The sequence below is a fragment of the Zea mays genome, chromosome 5, assembly GCF_902167145.1.
Source record: "Zea mays cultivar B73 chromosome 5, Zm-B73-REFERENCE-NAM-5.0, whole genome shotgun sequence".
In the NCBI taxonomy this organism is placed as follows: Eukaryota; Viridiplantae; Streptophyta; class Magnoliopsida; order Poales; family Poaceae; genus Zea; species Zea mays.
This window is the reverse complement of record NC_050100.1, coordinates 63,169,251-63,190,489: the sequence shown is the minus strand read 5'-3', so window position 1 is coordinate 63,190,489 and position 21,239 is coordinate 63,169,251. Positions and strand designations below refer to the sequence as shown.

The 21,239-nt window shown below is 55.8% G+C and overlaps 1 protein-coding gene across 1 annotated transcript; it reads left to right on the top strand.

Moving 5' to 3' along the window:
* Positions 1-5,055: 5,055 nt before the first annotated feature.
* On the top strand, positions 5,056-9,197 carry LOC103626455 (probable magnesium transporter NIPA6). The gene is made up of 9 exons (XM_020538394.2): positions 5,056-5,614; positions 6,713-6,769; positions 6,856-6,946; positions 7,057-7,217; positions 7,311-7,438; positions 7,515-7,652; positions 7,911-8,003; positions 8,092-8,206; positions 8,772-9,197. Exons 1-9 carry the CDS (start codon positions 5,479-5,481, stop codon positions 8,897-8,899), a joined length of 1,047 nt encoding a protein of 348 aa, XP_020393983.1. The 5' UTR covers positions 5,056-5,478; the 3' UTR covers positions 8,900-9,197.
* The last annotated feature ends 12,042 nt before the right edge of the window (positions 9,198-21,239 follow it).

Below are 21,239 nucleotides of genomic sequence, written 5' to 3'. Positions count from 1 at the left end.
GCCTTCCAACGACCACTTTGTGGTGGTTGGGGCTATAAATACCCCAACCACCCCACATTCATTGGCATCCAAGTTTTCCACCTTCCAACTACTTAAAAGAGCTCTAACATTCAATACAAGACACACCAAAGAGATCAAATCCTCTCCCAACTCCACACAAAGCTTTAGTGATTAGAGAGAGTGATTTGTTGTGTTCATTTGAGCTCTTGCGCTTGGATTGCTTCTTTTCTTTCTCATTCTTCTTGCGATCAAACTCATTTGTAATCGAGGCAAGAGACACCAATTGTGTGGTGGTCCTTGCGGGAACTTAGTGTTCCGATTGATTGAGAAGAGAAGCTCACTCGGTCTAGGGGACCGTTTGAGAGAGGGAAAGGGTTGAAAGAGACCCGGTCTTTGTGACCACCTCAACGGGGAGTAGGTTTGCGAGAACTGAACCTCAGTAAAACAAATCCTTGTGTCACACTCTTTATTCGCTCACAATTTGTTTTGCGCCCTCTCTCTCGGACTCGTTCTTATTTCTAACGCTAACCCAGCTTGTAGTTGTGATTAAGTTTGTAAATTTCAGATTCGCCCTATTCACCATCCCCTCTAGGCGACTTTCACTCGCGTACCCAGAGTTTGCCTCCTCCGCGAGGCCGGCGAACGCCCTTCTCCCCCGATTGCTGGAGGAAGAAGCAGACTGCCAACCCACGCGGAAGGCGAAGCTCCCACTCGGCTTGCCCTACTCCCCAGCGCGGATGATGAACATCCTTGAAGCTGAGGGCAGGGGGGAGGCCACAGCTCGGCTCGCTTCTCTCCACCACAAGGTCGGTAGTCATCCTTGTGGATGACCACCGGCCGAGGGTTGCGATCGGGCTGCATGATGAAAATCCTTGAAGCCGAATGGTGGTGGAAGGATGCCAACCCCCATGGGGTTGCACCCCTCCAACAGCAGCAGGAAGAAGACAAGATCGACGACACCACCACGAGCGCACGCTCTCCGACGGTGAAGTCGCCGGAAGAGACGACCTTGATGCGGATCCCTCCAGAGAACACCAGCGCACCCCATCTGGAGACCCAGAAGGCGAAAGGGGGCAGTGGTCGCAAGAGGAGCGAGGCATGTCTACTGCCTGGGGGATCGACCCCTTTTTAAAGGCAGATCCCCCACTCGCGCCCCTGAAGCGTCACGGGTGAAGTCTCCCCTGGCGTACACTAAGGATCCCACCTTATGACACGGGGGCCAGGCCCCACATGTCATACAGACCAACCCTAAGAAGGAGCGTGCAACTGCCCTGCGGTTACATGCTCCTCCATTTTCGGGGCAACCAGCGGTCAGGAAGGCGAACCGCCGCGCAAGGGGCATGCAACTGCCCCACGGTTAGGCACCCCTTCAACTTCGCCGCATCCAGCGGTTAAAGAGGCGAACCGCCGCGCAGGAAGCGTACAATCGTCCTACGGCTGTGCGCCCCCTCAGCTCCACCCCAACTGGCGGTCCAACGCGGGGGCCCAGGCCCACATGACATGTAACCGGCGCGCCGATTACCGTGTGCGAAGAAACCGCACCATGGCTTGCGCTAATACCACGTCTTCTCGAGGCTGTCACGGGAGTCTGGAAAGGTAAAATTTTCAGAACCAGTGCAACGACTCGAGGCAGCCCCGCGCATGGCCCAACAGTGACATTAAGTACGATGGTCACGGGCCAGTCAGCCGTGGGAATAGGCGCGACAGTTGGCATGGCCATAGGCGGGTCTACAGTAATTGCAGCAACAGACACGCAGGAGCAGCGGTCCAACCGCCAATCAGACTCTGGTCCCACCTGCAGGCTCGCATCCTCTCCTGAGGCGGGACCGGGGGGCCACTGTCGGTACCCTAAATTAGGGGTACCCTCTTCTACAACACGAAGACGCCACACCCATGCGACGTCCCTCTAGCCACGCAGGGAACGGCGCCTGACCCCACCGCATGGGCAGACCAAAGGGCGCCACGTGGCAAGGAGAGACAACACATCTCAGTAAGTTTGGACTCCCACAGAGGGACACCGGACCCCTATACATATAAGTCCGGAGCCCCCGGGAGGTCTGAACCCTGGCAGGGCCCCGGAACGAGGAGAACCCTGGTATGAGCAGGGGTCTGGTGCTGACACGTGTCTGGGCCTTGCCCTTCACGTCCTGCTCAGGCAGAGACCCACTGCTTGAGGCCCATGACATAAGCTATCGGGCCGAACCTGACGTGAGGTCGTGCAGCCCCTGCATTTATTGAAGAAAGGACGCGCCGCCTGCCACTGCGCTGACGGGCGACGTGCCCTCTCAGCATTTAATGTGTCCCGTCCCATCCGCTGGCAGGCGGTGTCAAGGTCATCCAGCAGACAGCGCGCCTGCTGGGTCTGCTAGCGAATAGTACGATCGTGCCAGGCAGCACACTGTACTCAACATCCCTCCTACAAGAAGCTTCCTCTGTACGCCAAGGATACGTAGATCTCGGGCGTCAGGGATGAGAAGATTGTCTCGACAACAGGCATTAGTAGCTCCAAGTGCTATATTCTTTATGTTCCTGGGCTCACATGTCGGGGCCCAGTCCCTTTGTGCATGCCTCCCTTTCAGCTATAAAAGGGGAGGCATGCGACGTTACAGACACACGCAATCTTAGACTCGCTAGCTCATACAAGCTCTCAAGCAATACAACTCATAGTGGAGTAGGGTATTACGCTCCGGCGGCCCGAACCACTCTAAACCCTTGTGTGTTCTTGAGTTCTTCCCCTTCACTCCAACGATCAAGCAAAACGCCTAAGCCCTTCCTCATCTTAGGATTTAGGGCTGGTGCACTCCACCACCCGGCCGGAGACTTCCTCTCCGACAACATACATCTGGTATCTTGTGGATCCCTCATTTGTAGATGTTTCTGAGCGTCATATTCAGTTCCCTATCCAGTGCGACATTCAATGCACACCTGTATGTCTAATGTATTATGTCTAAGTTATTCCTTTTTCAGTACAATGCAACATGTCATAGTTTTCGGACTCGGGGGGACAATACTCACTCCGAATGGTGAGGTACAGGGGGCTTGAGGGTGGAGCTAAGGCGAGCTGATTATACTGGTTTAGGTCGGAGCCCTAGTACAGTGTAATGCTAACAGTAATATTTCTTAGGACATGTTACAGTCAGGTGCTTGTGTGAAGCTAGAGGATATGGGATGATGCTTTTGATGAGGGTTGTCTCAGCCTTTTATAGCCCAAGGGTAGACGTTACAATGCGGACTAGTATTCCTATTGGGGTGGAGTTCGGTCTCTTGCTTCCGAGCCTCGCAGCCACTATGTCTCGTCTGTTGGGTCGTGCTCCTGGGCCTCATAGCTCCTATGGAGTAGTCTCCCAGTCCTACGTTGTCGTGCCTCTAGTATGGCGTCGAGTCCCGTCCGCGCTTCCTTGGGTTCTTGTAGTTATTTTGATTTAGATGTGGCGGGGTTTGGTGGGTTCTATTGAGTTAGCTCATGGCGTGGCATAGGGATGTCTTCGGTACAACTTTGTCTTCCGTCTCCTCTTGTCGTCACCTTTCATCGTGCGTAGGCATACGCTTGATACGGTGTATTGTTCCATCCCCTCCATCGTATGGTCACTATAGATACCCCGATGCTGAGGCCTTTTCGGTTGGAGTCGTTCGGTCCCACTTGTCAACGTGGATATGTATCCGGCGTCGTGTTTGACAGAGACCCCTCGGTGCCGCTTCCACGGTCCGGACATGGCTCGGTGATGTCCCATCGTGTCGACCTGGCTTGATAGTAGCAGGCCGACTCTTCCTGAGAGCCGATTGTCGTCTTGTTGGGTTGCTCGGCGGGCGGGTTACTCAGCAGCCTCGCCTCGCTAGGGTGCTCAGCGGGCAGGTTGGTCGGCAGTCACGTCTCGCTGGGTTGCTCGGCAGATAGGTTGCTCGGTGGGTCGGTCGGCTTGGCGAGTCGTCCCTCGTTGGCCTTCTGGTCCTTCCCGCCAAGCTATTTGACAAGGGGCCTGCTCGATTCGTGGACCGTCTTTGAGAGGCCTTCGGGCCTTCTTTGGACATCCTGCTTCTAGGTACCCAACACAACACTTGTTTGATGTTTTATCTGGTGCCTCGTCGAAACGTCTAATGTTACCGAACAAACTCGTTTTCTCCGTTTTTTGTCTCTTCGTTTATTTTTTTCATTTTATATCTTGAGCTATTGCATGATCATGTAGGTCTTGAATAAGTATTATAATGTTTTCTTGATGTGTTAGTTTTCGAACCATCTATTGTCATGTGTAAACCATCTCAAGTAGGCCGTGTAAGAGCATCTCCAAGAGCTTACCAAAAGTTTGTACTAAATCAAGTTTTTTTGGAAAAAACACAAAAACGTGTCTCCAACAGTTCCCCTAAAACACTCCCAACTTTTTATAGCCCTTAAAATTCCCTCATCTGTAGCTACAAATGAGAGTTTTTTTGGCTCCCCAGAAACATTATACCGCTTTAAGGGATCTGTTGGATAAAGGATTAAAATCTACCCCCACTAACCTTTTAGATGTCCCTTAAAACTAATTTTGAGAAGCCATTTTCTAGAGAGCTCTTGGAGATGCTATAAAGTACCGTTTTGCGCGGTAGATTACACTGTTTGCAGAGTGGAGTTTGAAATAGCGAGTCTGTTGGAGATAGTCTAAGTCCACATTGTATCTTTTCATTATATTCATAAAAAATAGCAAATAATGTTACTCTAAATATTTATACTAGTCCATAAACACTAAAAATTAACTATCAAATGCGTTTCAGTCCATTTTTTTCTTTAAGATATCGTAAATGATATCATGTCGTTATGCAAATTTGGTTAAACTTGACATACTTTGACTAAAAATGACCCATAATTTATAGTGGAGAGAGTATATACATAGATAGATTTTTAAACGAATTTGAATTTTACAATGTGGACATTGCCATTTGGCAAGACCGCGCCCACAACTGCACAAGCCCAAACCAGATCCGCTCCCGTGCATTTCACGAGCTGACGTTCCGGCCCCACCATCGCCTTCGTCCACCCTGACCCCGTGGCCCGTAGTCCTTCCTTCGTTCCAACTTCCAAGCAGGGGAGGGTCAAGGTGTGGACGTGTCACGTGCGTGTTGGCCTGGTGTGGGGGCCCGCCCGTGCGCGCTTACTGGCCTTCCCCCTCTATCGCGGAAGGAGCCCGTGCCAACCAGGCAGGCAGCCAGGCACCCAATCAACGGACGGCCAGCCGGCAGCCGTCGTAGCGGGAGCCGGGAGAATAGTAAAGGACAAATCAGACGAGGAGGAGCGTGGAGCGGGGACAGCCTGCGCTGCGCTGCCTTGCTCCGGCCGGCCGGCCCCCCACCTTAGCCCTTGTCCCGGTTCCCTCCTCCACCATTCAAATCTCCTGGCTTCGTTTCAGTTCGATTTGAAGCGGGGCGGCAGAGGAGGCAGGGGGATTGGGTCCGGGGACGACATTTGGCGGCATCAACCACACAGCACAGGCACAGCGCAGCACCATGACGATGGAGGGGGCGGTTTCCGACAACACCAAGGGCCTGGCGCTCGCCGTCGCCTCCAGCGCCTTCATCGGCGCCAGCTTCATCCTCAAGAAGATCGGCCTCCTGCGAGCAGCCAAGTGCGGCGACCGCGCAGGTAACGCACCGAACCCCTGATCTCTCCGCCGCGTTGCTGCGCTTAGCGCGTATCTCGTCGTCTCCACGCGCGTCCTAGGGTCCCATCCCGCGCCCCGGGGCCCGGGCTGCCTCTTGAGTCGGCTGATCTGCTCCTACCCCCAGCCCCGGGGAGCGGGGAGGTCGTTCCTTCTGGATCTGAGCCCGCATTCGTCCCCCTGATCCGAGCACGAGCACGTCCAGCCGCACCGCCCGCTACTATCAATTTGACGCATTGTCTGCCGCAAAACTGCCGTGCCGTGCCGGTGCGCGATTTGACGCATTGTCTGCCGCGACCGGACCCGGCCGATGTCTCTGATTCTAGAGACCTTGACAATCCTGCGCTGTCGTTAGTCAAAGTCACAAACAGGTGCGGCGGTGCGTGATTTGACGCCATGTCGTTGTCTTCTAGATATCCAAGCTCGGGGGATTGCTTCGTTCGGTGTCCAAGATTTTGGTTGCTCTGATATCTTTTATCTAGTACTAGTATTGTTGTGTGTTCAACTTCATCAATTATGTCTTCTTTTCTCCCGTCAAACCTGTTATCCATAAACGAAAGCTTTCTATTCATGCCCAATTGTCCTTTGATTTAGGCTCTGTTTATTTACTCTCTAGATTATATAATCCAGCTTAAATAAATCGAGAGGTAAACAAGCAATACAAATTATTAGATGGATTATGTAATCTAGCTCCCTAGATTATAATAATCTATAAGCAAGTCAATATATGCTTATGCCACTGTGTGTTTCCTTCAAGGATTATATAATCTAGCTTATAAATTATATAAGCACATAATGACTTGTTTATGAATTATCATAATCTAGGTATCTAGATTATATAATCTACCTAATAATCTATATTGTTTATTTGCCTTTTAATTTATTTAAACTGAATTATATAATCTAGAGGATAAATAAACATAGCCTATATAATCTATAAGCTGGATTATATAATTCTGCAAGGAAATAAACAGGGTCTTAAGATTATGGGACTCACCCAATTGTCCTTTGATTTAAGCTCATGGGACTCACCCAATTGCCCTCTGAGCTTATCCGGCTCATTTCTGCTTTCCCTTATACAGGTGGCGGAGGACACACTTACCTCTCCGAGCCTCTATGGTGGGCGGGAATGACCACAAGTATGCCACGCGCTCAACATAAAATCTACTCTCAATTTTAAACTTTGCCACCCCAACTGAATTTGCCTAGTGCTGGTCTTCACAAGTGCTGCTTGGGGAGGTCGCAAACTTCATTGCTTACATATTTGCGCCGGCTGTACTCGTGACTCCACTTGGGGCGTTAAGCATAATCGTAAGGTGAATTTCCTTACCATACCATACCACAAGCTGGTTCCACACTTCCACTCACATACGCGGTCCTGTAATCTTCTTTATTTGACAGAATTTTTTTTCCTGGAATTGGGCAGTTCAGTGTTGGCGCACTTTGTGCTCAAGGAGCGGCTTGAGAAGCTCGGGGTCCTTGGCTGTGTGTCGTGCATAGTAGGTTCAGTTGTTGTTGTCATGCATGCTCCTGAAGAGCATATGCCTAACTCTGTCAAGGAAATCTGGAACCTAGCTACTCAACCAGGTGAGTCATTGCAACCCAGTCTTGCGCATGACAGTTCGCTGGAGCTGCAGTTCTCACAGAATCTCTCCATCCTGGGGTGTCGATCATTGGCAGGGTTTCTAGCATATGTGGTGACAGCATTGTTACTTGTGGGAGCGCTAGTACTCTTCTTTGAACCTCGATACGGTCAGACTAACATCCTGATATATCTGGGTATCTGCTCTTCAATGGGATCGCTAACGGTAAGTGTGCTTTGAGTGGCTGACGTACAGATTAACTGTAGGAATATTCAGTTACTAAGCTTTCCTGACTCTGCAGGTCGTTAGCATCAAAGCCATTGGTGTTGCCATAAAGCTTACGTTGGATGGGGTGAATCAGGCTGCTTATCCATACACATGGCTTTTTCTTATGGTTGCAATTGTTTGTGGGGTTTCTCAAATAAATTACCTGAACAAGGTATGGACATCCTTTTTTCACCCTGTTGCTTCACCCGTGAATGTGTTTTGCTGATTGCACCTACAGCTTGTAGCCTTGTACTTCTGAGTATGAACTACTAAAAGTTTTTGTTATTCTGCAACATCTACAAGCATATTTTAAGTATCCATTACAAGTTATCAAGAAAACTTGCATCTTAAATTGGTCTAGTGTATTTCTAATCGTTGCAGCGTGTATCTTAGTTTTAGAGTTATTCTAAATTTCCTTCTATTTTTGCAGGCATTGGATACCTTTAATCTGGCTATTGTCTCTCCTATATATTATGTAATGTTTACTACCCTTACAATAGTGGCAAGTGGAATTATGTTTAAGGTACAAAGTAGTCCTATCTGTTTTGTTAATTAAGCAGAACAGAAGTAGGCTGCGTTTGGACTTATTACTACGAAACTATGAACTGCAGGACTGGGCTGGTCAAAGCTTAAGTAGTATTGCTTCTGAATTATGCGGCCTGATAACCATCCTTTCTGGGACAATTTTGTTGCACACAGCAGAGGAGGGAGCCAACAATTCTGCAGGTATAGTCATTTAGCTCAATTCGCTTGTTTTACATATGGGTGTAATCCTTCTGTTGCAAAATGCATCATGCTATGCTGAATCGTTCGTTACTCTCCCCCCTTTTTGTCAGTAACTCCTAATGCCTCCAATTTCATGAATGAAAAATCCAGGCTTTTCTACGAGGATTCAAAACTTTATGCGACAAAAAGATTTGCCAATTTATTGCTTTATCAGTTAATAGTGTTGTTGAATAATCAATTCATCTGTGATTGCCCTAAGTTACCATTCATATTCCTTGAAATTTGTAAAAAGATATTTCATTACTTTTCCGACCCAAAAGCTCATTTGGACTGATGGCTTGTTTGTGACGAAAAAACTTCCAAATATTGTTGATCAGGCATATTCTGGTAGTATTATAATTACACGATTAGTTTTTTATTGGCAAAGCTGTACTATTTTCTACCATAGGGGGCATGTATGAGTCTTCTTAGACTCTTTTATCTTCGTAATATAATGATTATACTAAACTCTCTCCTGCTTATGATGACAAGGCTGAACTGAGCAAAACTTTCATGTTAATTTCAGCTTTGTTGCCTTGGCCTTTGGATAAAGGGTCTATATCATGGTGTATCAACTTAAGCAGTGACAATCTTCTAAAGAATGTCGAAGAGGACTACTTCACAGCTCTGCAAAGTTCACCTGCCCCAGTATAATGAAGAAACTGATAAATATCTAAAAGGGAACATGCAAATCAAGGTGTAAATCTTAACAGTGCCAGAAATCTGGCAGTTTTGGGTGAGGAGATTCTACCTGCCATTTTTCGGTTTGTACATAGGAGCCTGTAACATTTGTGGTTTTTTTTATATGGGCCAGGATAGAACTTCTCCATTGTTTGTTCAAGGCAAGCAGAATTATCGCCTGCATGTTGTATTTTGTATAAATGTTCATCCTTTAACTAAAACTCAGAAGTGAAGATTGATATATCTAGCTGCTGTGTTCTACGTTCTCGAATGGTTTCGGTGTTAAACACAGAAGGAAGATAATGCACTGTAGTAGTATCCTCCTTTGATAGCTTCTTGTTCTCGCTTGAGACACCCCTGTCGACCCTGATGACACTAGCATCATCCACTGCTGTCGTAGCTTTGACTTAGACATTCATCACCAGAATGTTCGATATATTTTAAAAGAATTCAGGGATAGTACTGAAAAGTCGCTAAAAAGACATTATCCTAACACATAGATGTTAGAACTAGAGTTACAGAGTTAGTACGAGTAGTAGGTTTGAGGTCTAGGACTAGAATCCGAACGCTTGAGTGTCGTCTTCCCAGGATTAGGACCGCTGCCAGGGGTGGCCTGTTACTGTCTGTGCAGTGCGTAAAGCCGTAAACAGTACTCCCTCCGTTTTTTATAGTTGATGTTGGTTAGTGTAAAATTGCACTAGCTAGTGTCCACTGTCCAGTAAAAAATAGAGGTAGTACTACAGATGAACAGTGCAAGAATGAACGTTACGTGGATGAGCCATAGAAGAGTTGGGGGAAGGAGAACGGGTAAGATATAGCTGTCTATCTGTCGGGGACCATAATTAGGGGTACCCTCAAAGCTTCTAAATCTCAGCTGGTAACCCCCATCAGCACAAAGCTGCAAAGGCCTGATGGGTGCGACTAAGTCAAGGATCGGTCCATTCGAAGGACTCGATCACGCCTCGCCCGAGCCCAGCCTCGAGCAAGGGCAGCCGACCCCGGAGGATCTATGTCTCGCTCGAGGCCCCCCTCCAGCAACGGACACACCTTCGGCTCGCCCGAGGCCCAGTCTTCGCCAAGAAGCAACCTAGGCTAAATCGCCACGCCAACGACCAAATCGTAGGAGCATTTAATGCAAAGGTGGCCTGACACCTTTATCCTGACGCGCGCCCTCCGGTCGACAGAGCCGAAGTGACCGCAGTCACTTCGCCGCTCCACTGACCGGTCTGACAAGAGGACAGCGCCGCCTGCGCCGCTCCGACTGCTGTGCCACTCGACAGAGTGAGGCTGACAAGCAGCCAGGCCTGGCCTCAGGCGCCATAGGAAACTCCGCTCCGCCCGACCCAGGGCTCGGACTCGGGCTCAGCCCCGGAAGACGACGAACTCCGCTCCGCCCGACCCAAGGGCTCGGACTCGGGCTCAGCCCCGGAAGACGACGAACTCCGCTCCGCCCGACCCAAGGCTCGGACTCGGGCTCAGCCCCGAAAGACGACGAACTCCGCTCCGCCCGACCTAGGGCTCGGACTCGGGCTCAGCCCCGGAAGACGACGAACTCCGCTTCGCCCGACCCCAGGGCTCGGACTCAGCCCTGGCCTCAGCCGACGGTCTCCGCCTCGCCTGACCCAGGGGCTCGGACTCGACCTCGGCCTCGGAAGACAGACTCGACCTCGACCTCGGAGGAGCCTCCATATCGCCCAACCTAGGGCACGGACCGACCACGTCAACAGGAGGCGCCATCATTACCCTACCCCAAGCTGACTCAGGCTACGGGGAACAAGACCGGCGTCCCATCTGGCTCGCTCCGCCAGACAAGTAATGATGGCGCCCCGCACGCTCTGTGACGACGGTGGCTCTCAGCCTCCTTACGGAAGCAGGAGGACGTCAGCAAGGACTCGACAGCCCCGACAGCTGTCCTTCCGCCAGGCTCCAACGCTCCTCCGACGGCCACGACACCTCACGAACCGGGTGCCAAAACCTCTCCGGCTGCCACGATGGCATGTACTTAGGGCGCTAGCTCTCCTCCGCTAGACACGTTAGCACACTGCTACACCCCCCATTGTACACCTGGATCCTCTCCTTGCGCCTATAAAAGGAAGGACCAGGGCCCTCTTACAGAGGGTTGGCCGCGCGGGGAAAGGACGGGACAGGCGCTCGTGTGAGGCCGCTCGCTCCCTCCCGCGTGGACGCTTGTAACTCCCTACTGCAAGCGCACCCGACCTGGGCGCGGGACAAACACGAAGGACGCGGGATTTCCACCTCTCACGCCCGTCTCCCTCCGGCTGCCTTCCCCCCTTCGCGCTCCGTCTCGCGCCGACCCATCTGGGCTGGGGCACGCGGTGACAGTTTACTCGTCGGTCCAGGGACCCCCCCGGTCTCGAAACGCAGTTGGCGTGCCAGGTAGGGGCCTGCTGCGTGTTGACAAACAGCTTCCCGTCAAGCTCCAGATGGGCAGTCTCCAGCAACCTTTCCAGCCCGGGACGGTGCTCCGTTTCGGGAGTCTTGAGTTCATGTCCCTCGACGGCAGCTACGACATGATACTCCTTCCCCCGCCGTGCGACAGCGACAATGGCGGCCGACAGCCCGCCCGCCGCCGGCGGAACCGACGATGTCTTCCCCGCGTGGTGGAAGAACAACATTCGAGCTCACCCCGTCCCCTCCCCTGCCGACGGAGGAGGAGGCGGGGCAACCAAGGCCAAGCAGGAGGCGACACCTCGTCGGCTGTCGAGCGAGTCGACGGCGCCGGCGCCCCAACGGGGGGCACGTCGAGCATCGACCTCGCGTCTGAGACGAAGACGAGCGCCATCTCCCCGCAACGCGCCAATCCCAAGCAAACGGACGATGCCAGCATGCTCGCGAAGGACTTGCTGGGCGTCACCCTGGTACCTGAGACGACGGTGCAGTCAGTCCCTGACGTGACTTCGTCACCGCCCGTCGACCAAGAGGTACCAACCGATTCCCATCTCACGCCTTTTGGATTCAGCCTCGACCCGCCAAGCGACTTCGCTTTGGCGGACGCTCTCGTAGAGGCGAGTCCAAACCCTCTGGGGTATCGTATGCGGTCACCCTGGGACCGGCTGATGGACGTCTCGACCTACGGGCCCTCGGGGTCCGAGGAAGATGACGAGCCCGACTTCTGTTGGGATTTCTCCGGACTTGGCAACCCCAGTGCCATGCGGGACTTTATGACCGCATGTGACTACTGCCTTTCCGACTGTTCCGACGGTAGCCACAGCCTCGGCGACGAGGACTGCGACCCAAGTCGTGAATGTTTCCACGTCGATCTAGGGGGTCCCAACGAAGGCAACCATCTTGGTATGCCGGAGAACGGTGACCTCCCTAGGCCTATGCCTCGCGTTGACATCCTACGGGAGCTAGCTGTGGTCCCCGTTCCGGCAGGGGGTCATGACCCACAGCTCGAGCAAATCCGCGGGGTGCAGGCCAGGCTCGACGAGGGAGCAGGAACACTTGAGCCGATCCGCCGGGACGTCGGACAGGAATGGGCAGGCCAACCTCCGGCCGGAGAAGTGCGTCATCTACCCCAGGGTATCCAGCACCGCATCGCCGACGATGTCAGGATGAGGCCGCCACCCGCTTCCAGTGGAGTCAGCCAGAACCTGGCTACAGCGGTAATGCTCCTCCGCGTGATGCCGGAGCCATCAACCACCGAGGGGCGGCGAATCCAGGGAGAGCTCAAGAATCTCCTGGAGGACGCCACGGTCCGACGTGCCGAAAGCTCCGCCTCCCGAAGGCAGGGGTACCCCTCGGAACATCGCGCCGCGACTTCCCGATTCATGCGGGAAGCCTCGGTCCACACCGGGCGCACGCGCAACACAGCGCCTGCGGCCCCAGGTTGCCTCGGCAACGAGCACCATCACCGCAACCGTCGGGCCCACCTCGACGAGAGGGAGCGCCGAGGCTACCACCCCAGGCGTGGGGGACGCTACGACAGTGGGGAGGATCGGAGTCCCTCGCCCGAACCACCCGGTCCGCGGGCTTTCAGCCGCGCCATACGACGGGCGCCGTTCCCGACCCGGTTCTGAACCCCGACTACTATCACAAAGTACTCGGGGGAGACGAGACCGGAATTGTGGCTCGCGGACTACCGGCTGGCCTGCCAACTGGGTGGAACGGACGATGACAACCTCATCATCCGCAACCTCCCCCTGTTCCTCTCCGACACCGCTCGCGCCTGGTTGGAGCACTTGCCTCCGGGGCAGATCTCCAACTGGGACGACCTGGTCCAAGCCTTCACCGGCAATTTCCAGGGCATGTACGTGCGCCCTGGGAACTCCTGGGATCTCCGGAGCTGCCGACAGCAGCTGGGAGAGTCTCTCCGGGACTACATCCGGCGATTCTCGAAGCAGCGCACCGAGCTGCCCAACATCACTGATTCGGATGTCATCGACGCGTTCCTCGCTGGCACCACCTGCCGCGACCTGGTGAGCAAGCTGGGTCACAAGACCCCCACCAGGGCGAGCGAGCTGATGGACATCGCCACCAAGTTCGCCTCTGGCCAGGAGGCGGTTGAGGCTATCTTCCGCAAGGACAAGCAGCCCTAGGGCTGCCCACCGGGAGATGCCCCCGAGGCGTCAACTCAGCGCGGTGCCAAGAAGAAAGGCAAGAAGAAGTCGCAAGCGAAACACAACGCCGCCGATGCGGACCTTGTCGCCGCCGCCGAGTACAAGAACCCTCGGAAACCCCCGGAGGTGCCAACCTCTTCGACAAGATGCTCAAGGAGCCGTGCCCCTATCATCAGGGGCCCGTCAAGCATACCCTTGAGGAGTGCGCCATGCTTCGGCGCCACTTCCACAGGGCCGGGCCACCCACGGAGGGTGGCAGGGCTCGCGACAACGATAAGAAGGAAGATCACCAGGCAGGAGAGTTCCCTGAGGTCCGCGATTGCTTCATGATCTACGGTGGGCAAGCGGCGAACGCCTCGGCTCGGCACCGCAAGCAAGAGCGTCGGGAGGTCTGTTCGGTAAAGGTGGCGGCGCCAGTCTACCTAGACTGGTCCGACAAGCCCATCACCTTTGACCAAGCCGACCACCCCGACCGCATGCCGAGCCCGGGGAAATACCCGCTCGTTGTTGACCCCGTCATCGGCGACGTCAGGCTCACCAAGGTCCTCATGGACGGAGGCAGCAACCTCAACATCATCTACGCCGAGACCCTCGAGCTCCTGCGTGTTGATCCATCCTCGATCTGGGCAGGCGCTGCACCTTTCCACGGGATCATCCCTGGGAAGCGCGTCCAGCCCCTCGGACAACTCGATCTTCCCGTCTGCTTTGGGACGCCCTCCAACTTCCTAAGGGAGACCCTCACTTTCGAGGTGGTCGGGTTCCGAGGAACCTACCACGCAGTACTGGGGAGGCCATGCTACGCGAAGTTCATGGCCGTCCCCAACTACACCTACCTCAAGCTCAAGATGCCGGGCCCTAGCGGGGTCATCACCGTCGGCCTCACGTACCGACACGCGTTCGAATGCGACGTGGAGTGCATGGAGTATGCCTAGGCCCTCGCCGAATCCGAGGCCCTCATCGCCGACCTGGAGAGCCTCTCTAAGGAGGTGTCATACGTGAAGCGCCACGCCGGCAACTTCGAGCCAGCGGAGACGGTTAAGTCTGTCCCCCTCGACCCCAGCAGCGACGCCTCCAAGCAGATCTGGATCGGCTCCGAGCTCGATCCCAAATAGGAAGCAGTGCTCGTCGACTTTCTCCGCGCGAACGCCGACGTTTTCGCGTGGAGTCCCTCGGACATGCCCGACATACCGAGGGATGTCGCCGAGCACTCGCTGGATATCCGAGCTGGAGCCCGACCCGTGAAGCAGCCTCTGCGCCGATTCGACGAAGAAAAGCGCAGAGCCATAGGCGAGGAGATCCACAAGCTAATGGCGGCAGGGTTCATCAAAGAGGTATTCCATCCCGAATGGCTTGCCAACCCTGTGCTTGTGAGAAAGAAAGGAGGGAAATGGCGGATGTGTGTAGACTACACTGGTCTAAACAAAGCATGTCCGAAGGTTCCCTACCCTCTGCTTCGCATCGACCAAATTGTGGACTCCACTGCTGGGTGCGAAACCCTGTCTTTCCTCGATGCCTACTCAGGGTATCACCAAATCAGGATGAAAGAGTCCGACCAGCTCGCGACTTCTTTCATCACACCCTTCGGCATGTACTGCTATGTCACCATGCCGTTCGGCTTGAGGAATGCGGGTGCGACGTACCAACGGTGCATGAACCATGTGTTCGGCGAACACATTGGCCGGACGATCGAGGCCTACGTCGATGACATCGTAGTCAAGACGAGGAAAGCCTCCGACCTCCTTTCCGACCTTGAAGTGACATTCCGATGTCTCAAGGCGAAAGGCGTGAAGCTCAATCCCGAGAAGTGCGTCTTCGGGGTTCCCCGAGGCATGCTCTTGGGGTTCATCGTCTCCGAGCGGGGCATCGAGGCAAACCCGGAGAAGATTGCGGCTGTCACCAGCATGGGGCCCATCAAGGACTTGAAAGGCGTATAGAGAGTCATGGGATACCTTGCGGCCCTGAGCCGCTTCATCTCACGCCTCGGCGAAAGAGGCCTGCCTCTGTACCGCCTCTTAAGGAAGGCAGAGTGCCTCACTTGGACCCCTGAGGCCGAGGAAGCCCTCGGGAACCTGAAGGCGCTCCTCACGAACGCGCCCATCTTGGTGCCTCCCGCTGCCGGAGAAGCCCTCTTGATCTACGTCGCCGCGACCACTCAGGTGGTTAGCGCCGCGATTGTGGTTGAGAGACGTGAAGAGGGGCATGCATTGCCCGTCCAGAGGCCAGTCTACTTCATCAGCGAGGTACTGTCCGAAACCAAGATCCGCTACCCACAAATTCAGAAGCTGCTATACGCGGTGATCCAGACGCGGCGGAAGTTGCGACACTACTTCGAGTCTCATCCAGTAACTGTGGTGCCATCCTTCCCCCTGGGGGAGATCATCCAGTGCCGAGAGGCCTCGGGTAGGATTGCAAAGTGGGCGGTGGAAATCATGGGCGAAGCGATCTCGTTCGCCCCTCGGAAGGCCATCAAGTCCCAGGTCTTGGCGGACTTCGTGGCTGAATGGGTCGACACCCAGCTCCCAACAGTTCCGATCCAACCGGAACTCTGGACCATGTTCTTCGACGGGTCGCTGATGAAGACAGGAGCAAGCGCAGGCCTGCTCTTCATCTCGCCCCTCGGGAAGCACCTACGCTACGTGCTACGCCTCCACTTCCCGGCGTCCAACAATGTGGCTGAGTACGAGGCTCTGGTCAACGGGTTGCGCATCGCCATCGAGCTAGGGGTCCGACGCCTCGACGCTCGCGGTGACTCGCAACTCGTCATCGACCAAGTCATGAAGAACTCCCACTGCCGCGACCCGAAGATGGAAGCCTACTGCGATGAGGTTCGGCGCCTGGAAGACAAGTTCTACGGGCTCGAGCTCAACCACATCGCCCGACGCTACAACGAGACTGCGGATGAGCTGGCTAAAACAGCCTCGGGGCGAACAACGGTTCCCCCGGACGTCTTCTCCCGAGACCTGCATCAACCCTCCGTCAAGACCGACGACACGCCCGAGCCCGAGAAGGCCTCGGCCGAGCCTGAGGCACCCTCGGCTCAGTCCGAGGTACCCTCGGCTCGACCCGAGGCACCCTCGGCTCAGTCCGAGGTACCCTCGGCTCAGCCCGAGGTACCCTCGGCTCAGCCCGAGGTACCCTCGGCCCAGCCCGAGGCACCCTCGGTTCGGCTCGAGGTACCCTCGGCCCCCGAGGGTGAGGCACTGCGCATCGAGGAGGAGCAAAGCGGGGTCACACCGAATCGAAACTGGCAGACCCCGTACCTGCAATATCTCCACCGAGGAGAGCTACCCCTCGACCGAGCCGAAGCTCGGCGGTTGGCGCGGCGCGCCAAGTCGTTTATCTTGCTGGGGGACGGGAAAGAACTCTACCACCGCAGCCCCTCAGGCATCCTCCAGCGATGCATTTCCATCGCCGAAGGCCAGGAGCTCCTACAAGAGATACACTCGGGGGTTTGCGACCATCACACAGCACCTCGAGCCCTCGTTGGAAACGCCTTCCGACAAGGTTTCTACTGGCCGACGGCGGTGGCCGACGCCACTAGAATTGTCCGCACCTGCGAAGGGTGTCAGTTCTACGCAAGGCAGACCCACCTACCTGCTCAGGCCCTGCAGACGATACCCATCACCTGGCCTTTTGCTGTGTGGGGTCTGGACCTCGTCGGCCCCTTGCAGAAGGCACCCGGGGGCTACACACACCCGTTGGTCGCCATCGACAAATTCTCCAAGTGGATCAAGGTCCGACCCCTAAACAGCATCAGGTCCGAACAGGCGGTGGCGTTCTTCACCAACATCATCCATCGCTTTGGGGTCCCGAACTCCATCATCACCGACAACGGCACCCAGTTCACCGGCAGAAAGTTCCTGGACTTTTGCGAGGATCACCACATCCGGGTGGACTGGGCCGCCGTGGCTCACCCCATGATGAATGGGCAAGTAGAGCGTGCCAACGACATGATTCTACAAGGACTCAAGCCTCGGATCTACAACGACCTCAACAAGTTCGGCAAGCGATGGATGAAGGAACTCCCCTCGGTGGTCTGGAGTCTGAGGACAACGCCGAGTCGAGCCACGGGCTTCACGCCGTTCTTTCTAGTCTATGGGGCCGAGGCCATCTTGCCCACAGACTTAGAATACTGTTCCCCGAGGACGAGGGCCTACGCCGACCAAAGCAACCAAGCTAATCGAGAAGACTCGCTGGACCAGCTGGAAGAGGCTCGGGACATGGCCTTACTACACTCGGCGCGGTACCAGCAGTCCCTGCGACGCTACCACGCCCGAGGGGTCTGGTCCCGAGACCTCCAGGTGGGCGACCTGGTGCTTCGGCTGCGACAAGACGCCCGAGGGCGGCACAAGCTCACACCTCCCTGGGAAGGGCCGTTCGTCATCGCCAAAGTTCTGAAGCCCGGAACGTACAAGCTGGCCAACAGTCAAGGCGAGGTCTACAGCAACGCTTGGAACATCCAACAGCTATGTCGCTTCTACCCTTAAGATGCTTTCAAGTTGTTCGTATACCTCGTTCCCACGCAAAGTTTAGTCATCAAGGAAGGGTCAACCTTGCCTCGGCAAAGCCCGACCCTCCCTCGGGGGCTAAAAGGGGGGAACCCCCTCTGCGTCAAAATTTTCCTCGAAAAAAGATCCTTTCTGCCAGAATGTCTTTCGTGCTTTTCGACTACTTCGAAAGTGGATCCTGAAAACGACGGAGTACACGTAAGCAGCCAAGGCTGACCGAGCCGAGGGACTCCTACGCCTCCGGGATACGGATACCTCACTCATCACCTTCTGCGATAAGTAACTCGCGTTCGGATAAGTGATTCCGCGGACCGAACAAGTCTTCACGCTCGAAAGCTCCTCTGCCGAAGCGATTCTTCGGGCCTTCTCGACTGCGTCGGTGACAGATCCCTATGGACGGGCAAGAGTGCGCGTAAGCGGCAAGGCCGACCGAGCCGAGGGATTCCTACGCCTCTGGGATACGGATACCTCACTCATCACCTTCCGTGAAAAGCAACTCTCGCTCGCACAGACAATTCTGTTACCGTCGAAAAAGTCCAGATACTCGAAACAAGAGGAAAAGAAGCGCAGCTTTACAACACGACGATGGTGTGTTTGGGCCTCGGCGGCCGTAGAAAACGCACGCTACAAGATAATCCGATCCTGCAGGCTCGGATCTTGACAGTTGAAGGGAGCAGCAGCACCCTCGGCGTCAACTACACCTTCGGCGAGGTCCGACCTAGCCTCGGACGGCGACGCAGTCGGAGGATCTCCACTCTGAAGGACGGCATCATCACCACGCCCAGGCCATCGCCGCCAGGGTCTTCTCCAGGAATTCGGCTCGAGCAGACGGCTCGGCCGGTCACCCCGAGGCCTCGGCCAGCTGTCCCCCGAAGACATCAGCCCGGCCCGAGGCCTCGGCAACTCAATTCCGGCGATAGTCCCGCCAATGGACGACCCGGCCAGGCTCTGGCCGACCAAGTCTTCTTTTCGAGCCAACTCTGCCTCTGTCCATGCTGACACTGCTACCCCTGGCTTCGGCTCATCGAAGAGCGGCCGAGGGGTTCCTTTAACTAAGCAAGAGAAGCCTCGGACAGCAAGGCCGACCGAGCCGAGGGACTCCTACGCCTCCGGGATACAGATACCTCACTCGTCACCTTTCCACGGGGCGACTCACGCTTGGTGAAGCGGTTCAGATAACCAACAGACGAGTCTTAGTGCTCGGAAATGAGGAAGAAACACGGCTCCGCGCCAAAAATACATACATGTTCAGGCCCCGACAGCCGCAATGAACAAAACACCGGCATTCAAGATGCCATTACAAACGGAACCCCGGTTCCACCTCCACAGGTATGAACAACCCCACACGATTGGGGGGCCTGCGAAGCAACAGAAGACCGACGGGTGGCTCGCCGTCGCCCGCTCCGGCAGCAGCGACAACGACCCCCGCTCCGGGTGGCCGAACTGCAGCAGCGATGGCCTCAGGGCGGACGCCGCTGCAACCTTGCCCTCGCCCACGCCGGCGCTCGAGGGGCGAGGACAAGTACAAAGAGCCGGAGGCCCGGAGTGCGGATGGTGGCGGTGATCCCGTCGGCGACGGGGACTTCTCGAGCCGCCTCCGCCCCGGCACCGACGACAGGGGCCGTCAGCCTCTCGGCAGATCCCCACTCAGATCCTCCCGGACGAGTGGAGCACCGACCCCCACGCGGAGGCGCCGTACCGGTGCAAAGGCAGGACAGCCCCAGAACACGAACGCCGCCCTAGCAGCGCGCGACGTCTTGGGCGGTCCTCCCGTGCGCGCGGCGCGACAACCGCCCTCGCGGCAGGAGGGGGCACCGGGAGCCAAGCCGATGAGCCCAACGCGCTGAAGCTGACGACGCCCGCCGTCAGCCAGCCCCGCGTTGTCAAAGTCCGCCCCTCTCGCAGGGCCAGTGAGCGCCCTCTCCCTCGAACGCTGAAGGAGAGGCTGACCAACGAACCCGCGCGAGAGGTAGAGCTCCGGCTCAGCCCGGCCTCCGCCCCAGCGAGGATGATGAACATCCTTGAAGCTGAGGGTGGGACCAAGATCGCAGCCCGGCTTGCTTCTCCCCACCCAGGGGCTGGTGGTCACCGTCTTGGGTGACCACCGGCGAGGGGATGCAGCCGGGCTGCCTGATGAAAATCCTTGAAGCCGAACGATGGCTGAAAGGTACCAACTTCCATGAAGTTGCGTTCCTCCAACGACAAGGCGGAAGGATTGCGGGTGTCCCCCATCTGGGGGCTCGGAAGGTGGAAAGACACGGTGCATAAGGGAGCGCAAAGACATGGTCGCCTTTCAAGGGGTCACCCTCCTTTTAAAGGCGACTCTCCCTACTTGCGTCCCCAGCCGTCGTGGGCTGAGTCTTCTCCAACACGCTCCAAGTTCCTCCCCCTATGGCACGGGGGCTGGGTCCCACGCGTCAGGCAAGCTGGCCCAGGGCAGAAGAAGCCAAACCGTCGTGCGCGGTGCATGCAATTGCCCAGCGGTTACGAGCAGACCAGCGGGTGAAAGGGCGGGCAACCATGCAGGCGGCATGCAACCGCGCCAAGTGGGCGCACCCTTCCGACTTCCAATGCACCCAGCATGGAGACCCAGGCCCACGCGTCATGCAACCGGCGCGCCGGTTGCTACGTGGGAGCAACTGCACCGCCACTCGCACCACTACCACGCCTCCTCGACTGCGGAACCAGTACCGCAACTCGAGGCAACCCTGCGAACGACCCAGCAGTGCCAGCCAGGCGCGACGGTCAATACGGCCAAAAATGGGCCGGCAGTAATGGCGGTGGCAGGCGGGAGCAGCGGTCACGTCGTCAGCCAAGCTCATGTCCCATCCAGGGACAGCGAGAGAACCCTCTCTCACGGCGTGAAGAAGGCGCGCCCGTGTTCCGTTCCTCGAACGGCTCGCGCACGTGCAATGGCCGCCTCGCGAACCACTCGCCCCGTCGCATTAACTCCACGGCGGGACAGGCGGCGCCTCTGGCAGGGGAAGCGAGCGACGCTTCACCTTCGCCATAATGACCGCGTCAAAAAAGGTACGCCACGTCATTCGATTTCGTATCCTTTTCCTTTTCCTCTTTCTCTCTCTTACAATAGGTACCGGGAAAGGGGGATACCCCGAAAAGGATCCTTCTCCATGAAGGAAACAGGCCCCGAGCCTCCCTACTGATCAGAGGTTCAAAGGCTGGCCCCTCGGAGGGGTTTAACAGCCGCCTCAGAGCGCGTGGGCT

What these genes read in the sequence shown, in the direction of transcription:
- LOC103626455 (XM_020538394.2), top strand. Translation starts at nt 5,479, where the DNA reads ATGACGATGGAGGGGGCGGTTTCCGACAACACCAAGGGCCTGGCGCTC. An exon ending in AAATAAATTACCTGAACAAG is followed by an intron (nt 7,653 to 7,910) that starts GTATGGACATCC and finishes CTATTTTTGCAG; the next exon opens with GCATTGGATACCTTTAATCT. An exon ending in GGGAGCCAACAATTCTGCAG is followed by an intron (nt 8,207 to 8,771) that starts GTATAGTCATTT and finishes TGTTAATTTCAG; the next exon opens with CTTTGTTGCCTTGGCCTTTG.